Source organism: Trichechus manatus, unplaced genomic scaffold (genome assembly GCF_000243295.1).
Source record: "Trichechus manatus latirostris isolate Lorelei unplaced genomic scaffold, TriManLat1.0 scaffold00254, whole genome shotgun sequence".
In the NCBI taxonomy this organism is placed as follows: Eukaryota; Metazoa; Chordata; class Mammalia; order Sirenia; family Trichechidae; genus Trichechus; species Trichechus manatus.
The window spans coordinates 1,021,289-1,037,930 of record NW_004444190.1 but is presented as its reverse complement, the minus strand read 5'-3'; the positions used below and the strand labels follow the sequence as shown (position 1 = coordinate 1,037,930).

General features: G+C 42.7%; 1 protein-coding gene across 1 annotated transcript in view; it reads right to left on the bottom strand.

The window, feature by feature from the left end:
• The window catches only part of ENPP6 (ectonucleotide pyrophosphatase/phosphodiesterase 6), a 212,846-nt gene that overhangs the window by 14,446 nt on the left and 181,758 nt on the right, over positions 1–16,642 (bottom strand). Inside the window, exons 4-6 of the mRNA XM_004389670.1 lie at positions 9,086–9,227; positions 8,154–8,333; positions 4,502–4,639 (exon numbers count right to left, since the gene is read on the bottom strand). Of these exons, the coding sequence (XP_004389727.1) occupies positions 4,502–4,639; positions 8,154–8,333; positions 9,086–9,227 (460 nt within the window). The remainder of the gene's footprint in view (positions 1–4,501; positions 4,640–8,153; positions 8,334–9,085; positions 9,228–16,642) is intronic.

Below are 16,642 nucleotides of genomic sequence, written 5' to 3'. Positions count from 1 at the left end.
GCAGCCTGTTTTTTACCTTTTCATGCTTACTCTTTGGGGAATATGAACATCTTTAGATCTCCGCCCTTTAAGGAGGCGAGGCCAGAGGAGAGACGATTAGCAGTTGGAAATCCAACCTGTATATTAAGAAGTGCAGGCGCAGAAGCAAACAGTGGGGAGCCACTAGGAAGGGAGCTTGCTTTTATATGGCAGCATCAGCAGTCACACTGGATAACTGTGCAATTCCAGGTGACAAATTAAATCTGTTTCCCTGTCTCTAAGTGACTGTAAGAAAAAATGAACTCAGTTAAGTCTTCCTGTTAAGAGTCGATGTCTGCGAATCTGCAAAACTTAAATTGGCAGAAAGTTGGTGTTTATATGGGAATAGCATTTTTATCACGGAAGCCAAATCTAACATGTTTATGTTTATGGAATGGCAGCTATAGGGAGAAATGCAGAAGGGATGGGATTTGATTTTACTGGCCCTCAACCAGTATCAACCTATCCTGACTCAGCTGTTTTCCTAATCATGTCCAAACCAGAAAACAGGCTCCCTTGTCATCTAAACCCAGAGAGACTGCTTCCAGGGATGAGGATTTTGCTATGCTGCAGATGTAGAGTGTAACCCAGCAGAAGAATCTCATCATACAGTACAGTGCACTGGGATGCAGGTTAAACGCAAAACACAATGTTCCTTTACCTTTTGGGGAGAATTTTGCCAGTAGGAATGTCGGAGATTAATACCCCTGGCACAGTGCAGAACAAGGATATAGAATGGCATTTTCAATTCCTTGTAGTCAAGAAAGCATAATAAACAATAGAAGGATGTAAAACAAGAAAGTCTAAGCCAATAAGAAAAGTATGAGTATTCATTTTTAGGATTTTTCACATGGTAAATAATTAAACCCCAATGTTATGTTAGAGTAAGATCAGAAAGTATAATTTTTACATATGATGTTTAAAAAATAAGAATCCACAAATTCAAGGACAAAGGTACAATGATTAAGGTATGCAGTCTAGGAAACTAAGGTCCAAAAGGAGCGATTCAAAAATATCTAAATTTCTTTCAGGACTCAGACACAGCTATGATTTTCCAGAGAAACATTTGTGTTCTTAAATTATTGACACCATAAGTTAAATTAATTAGTTGTACTTTCCTCTTTGGGTTGGCTGCTAGGCATCTCAAAGCTACACTTTTTTGTTGTGGTATGTTACTTTCAGGGAGTCTTGGTGGCACAAATGATTAAGCTCTCGACTACTAACTGAAAGACGCACAGTTCAAACCCACCCAGAGGCTCCTTGGAAGACAGACCTGGCGCTCTGCTTCCAAAAGGTCACAGCCTTGAAAATCCTTCACAGGAAGTGACTCACAACAACCACACCAATGTTATTTTCAGAACAAATCTTATTTTTTCCCATCCTATTTATCCTCGTTTCTCCTTCTGATTTATTTTTAACTTTCTGCTTCATATATCTTTAAAATTACTTCAAATCTCATTTTGAGGATAATTATAAAGGGGATAAAAAGTTGTTCAAGTAATTGTCAACAGTTAGGCATTCTTCCTTTTATTTCCTTTGTAACTTCTTTCACCTTCTTAAGCCATACAGTGAAATATTGGACAGCCTTTGATAACTGATTGACTCTTAGTTTTGATTTACTCAAGTGTGTGTGGTGCAACTGGCTTTCAATCAGCTGCTAAATTAATGGTTGGCACTTCAAATCCACCCAGCAGCACCATGGAAGACCTGGAGATCTGCTTCTGTAAAGATTACAGTCAAGAAAACCCTATGGAGCACAGTACTGCTCTGTAACACATGGGGTCACCATGACTCAGAATCAATTTTTTTTTTTATATTTATATGTATGTGATATAATATAATACAGTATAATATAATAAAATATAATATAGTACAGTTACCATGTGCCTCACCCTCAGAAGACACTGTAATTTGCCAGTTTCCTGCAGTTTCCCCGGGGGGTGGAGGGTAGGGGCGTGAAAGCAGAGCCAGGGACAAGAGGGGGCATCATCAGACATGTCATTGGGTTCTCTGAGTGGTGCACTGCTAGTCAGAATGTTAAGATGGTGTGGTCTGTCCTTGCTCCTCTCTCACATCCTTTTCTTTGCTGTTCTAGATTTCAGCAGCCCAGTCTGCCACATTCCCAGCCTTCACATCACTTCCGTCTTGTGATTGTGGCCCGCTGGTCGGCATTTCACCACTGCTCCAGACCTCAGGACCAAAGCAGACATGAGGCAGGAATTTTCTAACAAGACTGGTCAGTTGATTGATGAGACATAAGGAGAAGTTTGCTAATAGGTTCTGGGCACAGGTTGCTTTACAGTGTAGTTAAAGAAGCTTTAGCACGGGGCTGTCATGTGCTTGGACCTCTTCCAAGACCATGTACCTAATTTTATATTAACAATTATGTAATCTTTCCTTAAAGAGAGATTCCCCTCAAATTCTATATTCTTCAGAGTCCCAAAAAACCTGCATCTGCCCCTGGTCTGGGATATATTTCCCTCCCTGATAAAAGTGAAACCACACAATGAGAAGCCACACCCCTTCTTTCCTGCTATTGGATGGCCTGAGGAGATGTGAAGTTTGGAGCTGCAGCAGCTGCCTTGTGACCTTAAAGGCAAAGCCAAAAGAATTGCAAAAGAGCTGACTCAGGGCCTTGATATCATTGAGGTGTTAGATTAACCAGTCTTCCTCTAGACTTTAGTTATGTGAAATAATATCTATTATTTAAGCCACATTTATTCACGTGGCTTATTACTTATAACCAAGGCATCTTAACTGATACTCTATCTCCCATCACTGGATTTTAGTCACTCATAATGATAATCATCTTCTTACTGGATGTTGTACTGCCAAGATAACGTGTTTACCTTCCAGACTGAATCTTTTCTGACAACACTTGTGGCCGGAGCAGCTTCACCAGTGGCTGTCCCTCCTAGTGGAGTACGGTGGACAGCGGTCTAGGACCTCTCCCATTGGAATCGGGATGACACCTCATCAGTGCCCAGTGTCCTCATGGTGGCCTCTGGCTTTGCCACTCCCCTTACCTAAGCCTGCCTTCTTCCAAATTACCCCAATCATCTATGTTTTCTTGTAATCTCCCTTCCTACCATGAACTAACTTCTCAGTGCAGTTGATTTCAGCTAAATAAGAAACAGCAAGCAGTTAATACACATAGTCATGCTAAGAAATGAGTGACAGCTAGCTGTGGATCAACCCTCAGAGTCTATTTACATTTAAAAATACAAAGCAATTCCACCAGAATTTTCTAAATGGAAAAAAAAAAAACTTTAAAAATTAAACCCTTTTGTACTACTTGGAAAAAAAGTATGGCTTTATGGAGTGAAGTTAGATAGGTGCATGCACTATGACCCATGCTGGCTGCCTGTGTGTTCAATGCCAGGCCCTGAGAAATGTTGCTAGCCTAAAATAAAGTGAAGAGAAGCACTGGTTCCTAGAGAGAGCTTTTGGAGGCATCTCGGAGGCCTTTTAAATCACCTGACATAGACAACCCAACTACTGATAAGAGGCCTCACTCAGCCTCTGGCCTGTGAATGTGAACATTTCTGCCCTGACCTGCTGTGTTCCCAGATCCTTGTGACCTGGTTCTTCGCTGTGTCCAAGAGCACTCAGGAGTGACTCGGTTCTCCTGAATGACTGCATTTCATGTCACAGAACTACGTTTTTCCATGACCAGGCCCCTGGACTTTCACTCATTACTTGATTGGTATTCCTGCTGATCATCATCTTCTCCCTCTCTGGCCCACTAAATTCTAGTGTTAGACCTTATACTTGGCTGGCCTTGACTAACTAGTCTCATGTTCCAACATCTGCCACTCTCTTCAATCCTGTAGTCTGATCCATTCGCAACCCACCTCCCAACTCATAGCTCTAAAACAACCTATGCCTTCTTCAGGGTTTGATTCTAGACATGACGTGAAGGCAGATTCCTCTGAAGGCTGGGCCTTTCCGTGTTGGCCCCATGTCATACGCAGACAAGGAGGAGGCTGTTGAAGTCATTCAGGCATGAGGCAATTAGGGTTTGGACCAAAAATACAAGACAATCTCCTCTGTAAAATCAAGTTGGCAAACTAGGGAACTGGATCTATGGAGTCTTTTTTTGCTAAACATTTGTCTAAAAGTGGAAAGCAAAGCTGGGCCTCTCTTCGCTTTTGGCTGCCTTAAAGCAATTGCTTTAGTTTGCAGTAATTGTTTCGCTTTAAACTAAACAGGTTACATTGTAAGTCTCGGTAATTGAGTTAAGGTCTGTTTGTTAAAATACAGTGAGTCTGGAGCCTTGAAGTCTAAACCATGACTCTGGGCTCGTCTATAGTTTGTGACTAAATTCACCTGATCAAACCTCTTGTTTCTCTAAATAAGGAAATAATGCAATTAATGACACATAGTGAAAAAAATCATTTAAGTGTAAAAGCAGAATAATTATTATTTATCTTTTTACTATATGTAGAATGAACATATTGTCTGTCATATTTTTTATAATTACCTCAGTTATGAACCATCCTTCATCAGCCAGTAAGGTCAAAGGAGAGACAAATTTCCCTTTCTTGTAATAGAACCTGCTTGGTATGGCTTCTTTCTCATAGACAGTCATGTGTTCCACCAGTCTCAATGTGTTGTATATCTGCAAAGAAAACCAAGAAGAACCAGTTTTGCATTCTGTTTCTTAAATATATTTGAATATTTATTTAACCTTGGGAGGGAGGTCTTGTAAGAGCAAAAAAAAAAAAAAAATTACAAAAAAAACCCAGATAGATTTGATACATAAAAATGAAAAACTTTGTGTGCCTCCCAAAACAATGTGGCTTTATCTAATAAGACTGAAGTCTCACATACCTAATAACTTACTAAGTCAACCTCTACAGATATAGTGAGAAACTCTCATATATGTGCACCTGTAGACATGTAGAGGAATATATATTGCAAACTGGAACAGCCCAAATGCCCACCAACAATGGAAGGGGCCAGTGAATCATGGTGTGTTTCCACAATGGAATACTATACAGCAATGAAGATGAATGAATTACAGCTACAGGGAACACAAGGAAGAATTAGGAGTCTCAGATGGTGGAAAAAAAAATAGCAGAAAAATACAGCCAGGAGTACTCCTATTATATAAAGCTCTTATAACTACAAAACTAAACAACATATGTGGTAAAGCTATAGAAAGAGTTGTGGAAATGCTCATTCACAGATCAGGACCAGTTTCCTCTCAGGGTGCAGAAGAGGTGAACACAGGGGTAGCCCAGGTACTGGCAGTGCCTTATTTCTCAAACGTTTAGTGAGTATGAGGTGTCCATTGTTAACACTACCCTTTACATCTTACACATATTTTACACTAATTCTTTTGTATCTGCTTAGTAATTAATAAACAAATTACAAAAACCTAAGTAAAAAACGCCATAATAAAATTAAAAGACAAATGAGAAATTGGTCTGCCAAAGAAAAAGGATTTGTTCCAACTTGACCTAACTACTGACACTCGAAACTTAAAAGAGCTGGTAATTGTTTGTCATTAATTACCTTGCTAACATCACGACGAAGATGTAAACTTTGTACATATTTCCAATATTTAATAGCACCTTAAATGTAGCTAAAATAATATCAACCAGCTAATATTGACCTGCAAGCCTTTAACCAAATCAGACATGTAGTCCTGGGTATAATGTAAAATTGAGTTTATCAACCCAACTCTGAAAAATAAGTAGGCTTCAGGCTGCTTTGTAGATGGTTTCTAGTGGTTTCAGGAGTTATGATTTCTTACATAAGGGAATCCACAGTTCTTAAGAGTGCGTTTGCAGAAAGATGCTGGATAAATGAAAAATCTGATGACACAGAACAGGCCTTACAAACTGTTGTGCCATCACATGACAAACTGTCACCCAAACACACCCCCACTTTTGAATAATCTACCAACTGCTTTAGGCTGCTTGCAACTGCCTGACTTAAACAGCACCTTGGAAGCAACTCTTCCAGCTTACAAGATGTTGATGCTGAAGCGTTCTGGAGATGGCACTTTCCTGAGTGCCAAATTGGAGAGACAGACCATCCTCCTTGCCAGGAAAACAGAACTTCTTTGCAAGAAGCCATTTACTGTGAGACCTGATGATATGTAAAAAATCCTTCCTGATTTCACACTTACGGAGTTTATGGGGACATTGTGTAAACATATTCAGCACCTCCAGTTCCTGATCCTGAGGGCTGAGAGTAAAGAAGCATCCACCTGGGGAAGCAGGGCAAAGCTGGGAAGGAGTGGCCATGTTAGAAACTGTTTCTTAACTGCAAAATTTGTTGTTAGCTGCCACTGAGTTGGCCCCTAACTCATGGTGACCCATGCACAATGCAACAAAACGCTGCCCTGTCTTGCACCATTCCCCAAGATTGGTTGCAGATTGAACTGTTGTAATCCATAGGGTTTTCACTGGCTGACTTTTGGAAGTAGATCAGCAGGCCTTTATTCCTGGTCCTATTTAGCATCACAGCAGCACACAGCCTCTAGTGACAGACAGATAGTGGCTGTGCTTGAGGTGCATTGGCTGGGAATGGAACCTGGGTATCCTGCATGGAAGGTGAGAATTCTACCACTAAACCACCACTGCCCCCTACTTGCAAAATAGACAAATTTACTACAAAAGTGAGCAGGATTGGGAGGAGGGTCTCCTTCTGGGCCTATGGCAAAGCCCTCACCAAAACTGACCTGCACTGACCCGTGCCTACCCCGTCAATACCCATGACTGCCCAGAGGATGGATGGAGACATCAGGACCAGGGCCTCTTCCTGGCATCCCCGTGGTTGACTTCTTCCACTGGCAACATGCCTCCCTGATGAAGAAGCCACTTCCTGATCCAGATGAGTGTCTGGAAGTGGGCAGAAGCCATACAGTCTGTGGTTAGGCAACTTGAGGGCAAAACAGTCAGCCAGAGATGCCATTGCTCCTCTTCATTTTCTCATGGTGATTTACTAAGTACTGCAAGATGAAGGTATTGTTTTGAGAGAATGTAAGTAGAGATCAAATCCTCTCAGGGTGGTGAGTTCCTGGGGAGCACTGACTGTGAAGAGCGGAGTTGTGTCCCATACCTGCCTCACTGTGGAAACTCAATCATACCCTCTTGGGAATGCTCCTGCTTGACAGTGATGATCCGTAATAACTAACATATATGTAGTCCTTGCCATGGGTTTAGTAGGCATGCTCCTGTGTGCTTTATAGCACTTCAGGAAGGTAGCTACTATTACCTGACCACTCTCATTTACAGAGAAGGAAGAGAGGGGCCAGGTTAAGTACTTTGCCCAGTTACCAGTTGATGACAGAGGTGGGATTTGAACCCAAGCAGTGTGGCTCCTGAGATAAGGAGCTGACCCAACCTATGTATGCACGTGATATTCCCCAAATTTGCCTAAGAAGTACTGCATTTAGGCCAATAATAAAATATCCCTACTAAGCACTTCCACCACTCATCTGTCAGTTTGTGGTACTGTGGTGGCTTGTGTGTTGCTGTGATACTAGAAGCTATGTCACCAATATTTCAAATACCAGCAGGGTCACCGCTGGTGGACAGGTTTCAGCAGGGCCTCCAGACTAAGACAGACTAGGAAGAAAGTCCTGGTGATCTACTTCTGAAAATTAGTCAATGAAAACAGAATATTGCACAATATAGTGCTGGAAGATGATCCCCCTAGGTTGGAAAGCAACAATGGACTCAAGCGTGCTGCTGATCATGAGGATGGCACAGGACTGGGTAACATTTCGTTTTGTTGTATGGGTTGGAGCCAATTCAACAGCAACTGACAACAGCAACATTAAGTGCTTATGGTGTGTTTGACCCATGCTAAGTGCTGCATGTCCTTAATCTCATTTACTCTTCACTAAAACTCAGGGAGGTAGATACCATTATCCTCATTTTATAGAAGAGAAAATAGAGACCCAGGGAGGATAAACAGCTTGACAGAAGTCATTCAACAAGTGAATGGAAAACTACATTATCTGTCCCCACATTCAAGCTCCTAACACTGCTCCATATTTCAGAATTAAAGCTACAGTAAAAGGAAGAAGTACAAAGTGATGCCAAATCGGATGTGTCCCACTCCCTTCCCCTCATCTGCCCCATGGCCCTCCTCCCAGCTTTAGTGGCATTTCTTGCCTCAGAATGTTTCCCAGGGGCAGGCCAAAGGCTCACAACGGGCCCTCGGTCCTTCACTTGCTGCAGGTCATTCATGTTGACGTACTTATTCAGCTCAATCACTTTGTCCATCCAGAAGATATCAGTCATCCCATGATCTGAGAAAATGATGACATTCAGGTCATCCTGCAGCCCCCGCTCCTGTGGGGTTGACAAAGGCAGTCATTATAGCACTGGGAAAGAGCATCTTACACTCAGAAAACTGTGTAAAGAGGCTTAAAAAAAAACTTCAAATTCTAGAAAATAGGATACTTTCTGAATTCTGAGTTTAATCACCTACTCTTCTGCCCTGATGAAACACAGTTGAAAATCACAAAAGGAAGCAATTTGGGGAGAGGAATGTGAAAGCACAGACCCCATTTCATAAGTGCTAAAAAAAAAAAAATACTGCATTTTTAGTTTTTCAGAGTATACGCTCTGTTTTCATCTTTTTGGCTCTTTCAACAAACTTGTATAGTAATTTCAGAATTATCTTTGTCCATTTTCCAACTATGAAAAATCAGGCAATCAAAAGTTAAAATATAACTTACTTGAAATCATTCAGCATGTATGTGGTAAACTCAGGGCCAGAACCCAGGTCTGGCATCCAAGTACCAGCTACGTTGGTAACCAAAATGATTAGGATTCTAAAGAACTGGACCATCTCTCCAGCTAATTCAGGTACTACTGTAGATCTGGGCCATTTGAATACCACTGGACTGAGTGTAAAACAAGGGATCTCTTGGTACCTGAAGAGGCACTCATTGAGTGAAGACAAGAGACCCATCAGACTCTGTTATGGCCCAGTCAGCTATCAACAATGAGAAGGAAGATGTTGAGGTTGTAATAGTCAAGGAGACAAAAAGAGAGTGACAGGAGAGATAGTCAAACCTGTTATCCTTGCTTTAGGTTACCTGTATCCACTTGGTCATGTACTTCAGGACGGTGTCCACAGCCTTGAGGGCGTCTTTTCTCTGGGGTGACAAAGGGCCATAGTGGTGGCCTTCCACATCGATGCGCTCATGGTATATGGCTGCCAGGTCAGCCTGGCCACTCCTGGAGGGAGCAGAGTGGGAAAGTAACAGGTGAGGAAACCCCACTAGCTTCCTCCCTATTACCTACCATATGAAGACGCTGGTATCCTCCAAACATTTGCCCTCTGGGCCCGCAAAGCCGATGCCTTAAAATGAAGGTGAAATATCCAAGGAAGAACCAGAAACACTGAGCCAGGAATTGCCAGTCTTGAGCACCTTGATGACAAAGTCAGCGAACCCATCTATTTGTCACATCCTCTCCTGCCCCAAAGAGCTGGAAGGTGTGGTAACAGGCAGGGGATAGTTCTCATAGTTCTACCCTCACCACATCTATCACATGATGATAAAAAAAACACTAGAAGCAATTATTTAAATAACTACTGTTGAAGTATTGCTGGACTTTAAAGAAGTTTCTAAATAAAAAAACTTGATTTGGGGTTTGATGGGCTGGCAAGAATAAGAGCAAGCTTTATCAGGGCAACCTGTGGGATGGTGAACAGACTAGTGTTCAGGGCCTGACATCAAAGACACCCCCAGGACTCTTGTTCTATGGGATCGTGTGAAGGGGAGCACCAATGTGGATACAGAGTGACCCTGGCAGTGACCACATTGCTATGGGTCCCAGGAAGACCCCAATTCTGGCAAAACTCCCCCTCTTGGCCAGAGTATTGATGGTAAAAATCCAAGTTATTTAACCCTCTTAGCCTGCTAAGCTAAGAATGACTGGGAACTAGCTATAAAATTGGAGTAGGAGTCTTATGGAGTGTGAAGGAGAGGAAATACCAGCTACTGTACTCTCCTTCCTTCCTCAGTGCTTCCCACAGGGTGTCTGACACAGGCTAAGTGGCTTCATCCATCTCTGGCTTCACTCACAACCTCTCCAGAAAGTCCCCAAAATAGACCAAGATGACGATGATGATAATTATATCGATGATGTTAATGGTAGTAATAATAGTCATTCACAGAAGATGAAGAAGATGAAGCAATGGAAAAGAAATTAAAGCTAATTCCTCTGCTTGAACTTTCAAGGATTAATAATCAACATTTTTGGCAGATTGACTTATTTCTCTTGAAAAACTATATATTAAACACACACACATAAAGGAGGTCATAGTCTCTACTGACGTGGCCTTGCCAACACTCTGAATGTGAGGAAAGAACATTTACCTGTAGGATCTGCTGTGCTTTGGATCTCACAATCCACAAAAAGGAAAAACAGCCTCACCGTTGTTCAGTTTGCTTGTCTGCGCCACCTGAATTAAGCAGCTCCAGCTCATCCTTTACGTCTCAGGGGATATGTTGCCTCCTTCAAGAAGCCTCCTCTGATGCCCCAAGGCTTGGTTGAGTGCCCCTTCCTTGTGCTCCCTTCCCACTTTCGACTCACTTCTGGGCCATGATTTTTCATAACGTGCAGCAATTGCCCATGTATGTGTCCTTCTCCCTCTCTAAATTGTGAGATTAGTTCACCCTAGAGGCTGTAAGTCATTCTCCATTGAACCTCTGTTATAGCCCAGCATTTGGCACACAGCAGGAGTTCTACAAATACCAGTTCAATGTATAACAATAGTAAACACTCAATAACTGATAGCTACTATGTGTCAGGCACAATGTTGAGGGCTTTTACATGTATTATCTTATTTAATCCTCACAAAAACCTATATGGTAGGACTATCTTAAACAGATAGTTCAAAACAGTGGCCAGCATCACACAGCTAGCAAGAAATGGCTGTAGGATTCAAACCGAGGTCCACCGACTCCAAGACCCTGAACACACCTTTGAATACTCTGAAAGAACAGCTCACATCAGTGGGAGCACACTTCTTTTGGAAATAACTCCAAGAATCTTGCAACCTTGAGAAAGCTGGATATGAGACAAAGCAAAGGCATCACTGTGAAATTGACTCACTTTCTTTTTTTGATGCACAGCACTCTATGTCAAGTTCTGGAACTGCAGTGAAAGATTTCCTCTTAGAAAAGTATTTATAGATTTTACAAATGGGGAAACAGGCCTGAAGAGTTCTAGGAGTTACTGAAGGCCACAGTGTGACACATCTAGAACTGGAAATTCAAATCTTCAAACTCCAAAGGCAGAACACTTTTACTCTACTGCCCTGGACCTTAAGGAGTCCTAGTGGCACAAAGGTTAAGTGCTCAGCTGCTAACTCAAGCATCAAGTGTTCAAACCCACAGCGTCTCCACAGGAGGAAAGACCTGGCAATCAGTTCCTGTAAAGATTACAGCCTAGGAAACCCTATGGGGCAATTCTAGTCTGTCCTATATGGTTGCTATGCGTTGGAATCGACTCGATGGCATACAGCAACCAACTTACCAAAAAACCAACCCTGGGCCTTGGAATGGACACCTCTACCAGTCACCAGATTGGGGAACAAGCTTCAGAGAATGCTCTGCCAGACATCTTCCTTCACTATGTCAGTTCTGAAAAGATGGCAAACTCATTAATGATGCTGCATTGTTCTACTGGGTATTCTGAGGTGAACTTCATTAACAGCTTAGAGGATCTATTGGTTTCAAATAAAGTGAAATGGCTAGTCAAGTATTCTTTTCTCTTTTTAGAACAAAAAAACTGGCTCTCTTTAATAAGCATCATTACCATCCTCCTCCACAATGTGGATTGATTTAGGTTATTATTTAGGTGTATCTCACAAATCATACTATCATTCATACTCACTAATGTGTAAATGACTAATTCTAACTTCCTCTGCATCTATAGACAGTAGAGAACAAAAAGTCACTTCAGGGTCCAACAAGTGTGTAGGTGGTGGGTAAAAGTTTGTACTAGGTAATGACATTTTTGTTCACATACATCCCTAAACTTTTGTGAGGCCTGTATTCATTAGACTTATGTGACTGATGTTACTCCCACTACCACTGTATTTGGACATAGTGGAACCTTCTGTAAAATCACACCCTCGGGGAAAGCTTAGCATTTAGCCACCTCATGCACTTGCATCTTTACCATTCCTGGTGTGCTGAGTCACACAGTATTTCATCTGTTTAGGTGTCCACACTTCCAGGATGGGGCTTATGTGTGGGGAAAATCCTGTTTTGTACAGCAGTGACTTACCACAGTGAGACGGCTTCAAAGACAAAGTTTGCTGCTGCATTAAAGTTCAATGAAATGCTGTTAGGTCAATTCATTTTAGATTGTTGTTACTGTTGTTAACTGCCATCGAGTCAGCCCCAGACTCATGGCAACCCTATGCACAATGAAACAAAACACTGCTCATTGCAGATTGAACCATTGTGCTCCACAGGGGTTTCATTGACTGATTTTCAGAATTAGATCACCAGGTCTTCCTACCTAGTCTCTCTTAGCCTAGAAGCTCCACTGAAATCTGTTCAGCATCATAGCAACACACAAACTTCCACTACAGACAAATAGTGGCTCTGCTTGTGGTGCGTTGACTGGGAATGGAACCCCACAGGGAAGGCGAGAATATCTGGCTCTAGCACAGCAGCCCTCGGCTGGTTTCTTTAAGGCTGTTGACTATATTCACAAATTCTCCATGTGACCAGAAAGCCACTAAGTATCACAAATTTACCTGGTAGCTTTGTGTCAGGAGGCTGTCCACACCAGATGCCGGGCACACTGGATATGGGATACTGCGATTCAGCGATTATACACTTGCCTGTGAAAGGATTCTAGGCTAAAGTTCATTGATCCTTTAGGGACCTAAGTCAGCAAAGACTGAGAGCTCTTGTCTACTTGGAGTTGAGCTGACAAACTCTTGGTCACCAGCTGTTTTCCACATGTATCTGGTCTCCATCACAGGTCAGCTCATTCATGACTGAGTGGTGGGTGAAGAGTGATGGATGGTAATGTCTGCAGATCTGTTCTTGGCCATTTGCAGCTCCAGAATCCAGGAAGCGTACCAGAAGGCCATTGGTATCATCCCAGTTACCTGAGAGCTGCAAGGGGCCCTGCCCCTGTGTTTCAGAGATACCCAACTTTCCCATCACCTCAGGATTCTGTCCAGATCCCTTTTCAACAAAAAAAGTTCAAAATGTCACATCCACATTCCTTACTGGAGTGGGTTGGAAAGAGAGAAGAATTAAGGCAAGAGAAATGGAGACAATTTAACAGAAGAGTTAAAGTTACTGATTGCTCAGAATATATGATCCAAAACTTGGAAATAAGGCCCAAAAGTGACTCTTTTCCTCTCAGTATCATGCTTGAGCATGTCTAATAAGCTTGCTTAAGGGTCGCCAGACTCTCCAGGGAAATAGAACTTTTTTTATTTTGCCTTACTGTTTACTATTGATTGGAGACCAGACTGTGTAAAACTAGTTGTTTACTTGTAGGAAGCAGATAAGATAAAATGATTTTTGTCTGGTAAAGAAGACAGCCCCAAGGTGGGCTGATTATCTTCTACATCATTAAATATTTTTGCATCTAATGGCAATTATATGCCATCATTCTTTTCCTTCACTGGTGAGTGTGTGTGTGTGTGTATAGGTTTCTCATAGTCTCCTTTGAACCAGGTTTGTTGTCCTGAATCTCTCAGTAATAAATTAATCAAAACTTTGGCACAATTCTCATACAAAGATATAGTTAGCACATGACAAAGGAAACCAAAGTTGAAAATTATACTTTGACAGGTCATTGGAGTTAGACAGATCTGGATTCAGATTCTGGGCCTCATCTTACTAACTTAGGGATCTGAGGAAAAAAACAAAAATATCTCTAAACTTCAATTTCCCCATCTGAAAAACCTACTCATATTAAATGAGCTAATGTTAATAAAGTTCTGTCACACAATAAAAGGAAAGGAAAGAGTACCCCAGATGGCTTTTTTCCTAAGTATGTATGCAAAGCATGGAGGAAAACTCAACCTCTGCCCAGAAGTATTCTCACCCCTCTTCCCAGAGTCCACAGGAAGGAGAGACATCACAGTCCATCTGAGCCAGCTTCCTGGCGGCCTGTGGAAAGATCCACTCATTACCCATGATTCCTTTATTGGCACCTACAGCCACAGAGGCTCTGGATCTTGAAAGAATTCCTTTGGAGCTATTTTCAAAACCCTGGAGCTTGACAAAGGACAGCAGCTGTGTCCACTTTTCTGAGGGCCCAGTCTTTACTTGACCAAACCTGTTGTGAGGAGATTAGCTTGGTGGCAGCGCCTGGGCACCTCCAGCAGCCAAGACTGCATCCTCCACCTCTGCTGACTGCAGCTGCTTCCCTGTACCTCCCTCTCCCAGTGAGCTACCCATGGCTTATTTCAGCTCTAGCACCATGCACCTTTTTCTGCTTGCTGAAGCATGAATGTCCTGCAAATAGAACTTCCAGGAGGATGAACTAAGTTACGTGGATCAAAAACTGCTCTTTTTTTAGTTCAAGCAAAATGGCGCTCTAGGCAGAAGCACCACACCATCCCTTCACAGCAAAGATCTGAAAAACAAAGCCAAACAGAGAATACAACAATCCTGAAACCCTAAAACATCAAATGAAGAGATAAAGAACTCAGCCAATCACCAAATGGAGTGAGAAAACTGACAGAGAATGGAGAGCGAGGAGAGATTCATGCAGAGATCCCCTACCAGCTAACACAGCGCGGATCCACCATCTTGGACTCCTATTGGAGACCAGCAAATGGGGGTACGAGAAAGCAGCCTCACGGCGCGTCCAGTGGGAGACAAAACAACTGGTAATTTGCAGTGTGCGCTTTCCCATCCCCCACCCCTCTTCGCCCCGGCTCGGCCTCCTCTGCTTCCTGCAGCCATGGTCTCTCGACCGGGAAGCGCCGGCTGCTTGGATTCCACACACCCAAGCGGGCGTGTCTCTGTTTGCTGTTTGTTGGCTGCTAGTGTTGCTTTTTTTTTCTGCTTCTTTTGATTTCTCACTTGCTCTCGCCACCTCCCCCTCCTTTCACTTGAATGCCTGGCTCCGTGCGCCATCTTCCGTGCTTCTTCCTGAGGGGCTCCAGAGCGCCGGCAATTTGTGATATACGCTTTCCCACTCTCTATCCTCCTTCACCCACACTTGGCCTCCTCTGCTTCCCATGAACACAGTCTCTTGTCCAGAAACACCAGCCTGCACTAGCTGGCTCTGAGTGCCATTTCTTGGCTGCTGGTGTTGCTTTTTTTTTTTTTTCCTGCTTCTTTGGATTTCTTACTTGCCTCTTGCTGCCTCCCCCTTCTTTCGCTCCAGTGCCTGGCTCCGTGTGCCATCTTTGCTTTTTCCTGAGGGGCTGCGGAGCTCCATTCGAGTGTGGAGCTGCTTCCCGGTCTGGGTTACCGCACTGGTGGGATCCCGGGGCTTTTGTTCCTCTGTTCGTTTTGAATTGTTTGTTAGTTTTCTTTTCCTTTTCTTGAGTTGGGAGCCCTTTCTGGCCAGGCGGAGCTGCGTGGCAAGGAACTCCCCTTCAGCTTCCACAGACGTGCAGAGGGATCCCTGAGGGTATTTCTTTTATTGTTGGGGTTTTTTTTTTTTCTGTTTTTTTGGGGTCTTTTCTTGTTCTTTTTATTTTTTTAATTTGTTTTATTTTCTTTTCCCTCTTTTTCCCTTTTTGTCTTTCTTCATTGCTCAGTTTCTCGTCTGTCTATATCTTCCTTCTCTTTCTGATCCCTGAATACCAGGCATTGTATACCTCTACGCCTTCTAGCCAGGCTGTACTGCGATACCTGAGAGCGACTTCCCCAGACCTCTTAGCTGCATCGGTGGGATCCCTGGGAAATTTGCTGTTCTTTAACCTTTCTGATTTTTATTTTATTTTATTTATTTATTCATTATTTTCTTTTCTTCCTCTTTCCCTTTCTGTTTTTCTCCATTTCATAGTCTCTCATTTCTCCATTCCAACGGCAAGCTCCCCTAGCATTCTTTTTTGTTTGTATGCTTTTTGGCTCTTGTTCCTCTCTCTTCTCTCCCATATCCATCTTAGCTCCACACATAACAATCTCCCCGCTGCATCCTGCCTACCTGCACCATGCGCTTGACATCACACCACCAAGCAGGACAGGCATGGCCTACTGGAACCTGCCCAGCACTGATTACTGACCCACCCTGGTGACTGTAGTAAGTGCCACAAACAACCCGTCCCAGTGACTCCTCTTCAGCTAGACCTGCTCTGCTGTACTATATCTGAGTGACTGACCCTGCCAGTTGGAGAAGGAGGCAAAAAGTATTGAGCACACAGACGAGCAAACAATAAGGAACACACGGTCTGCCTGCTCAGACATAGTCAAATTTTTTTTTTAAAAAGGGACGAAACAAACAAGTCTACAATCAATAAATGAGAAAAATAACTACTGAATGCCCCCCCAAACAGCAGACAATATCAAAACATTTACAAAAACAGGACAGGATGGTTCCAGTAGGCGTCCAAATTAAAACACCAGATGACACTCCTGTGGAAGAAAATGCACTAGAAGTACCTGATAGGGAATTCAAATCTCTAATAGTCGGAATTTTCTAAGAAC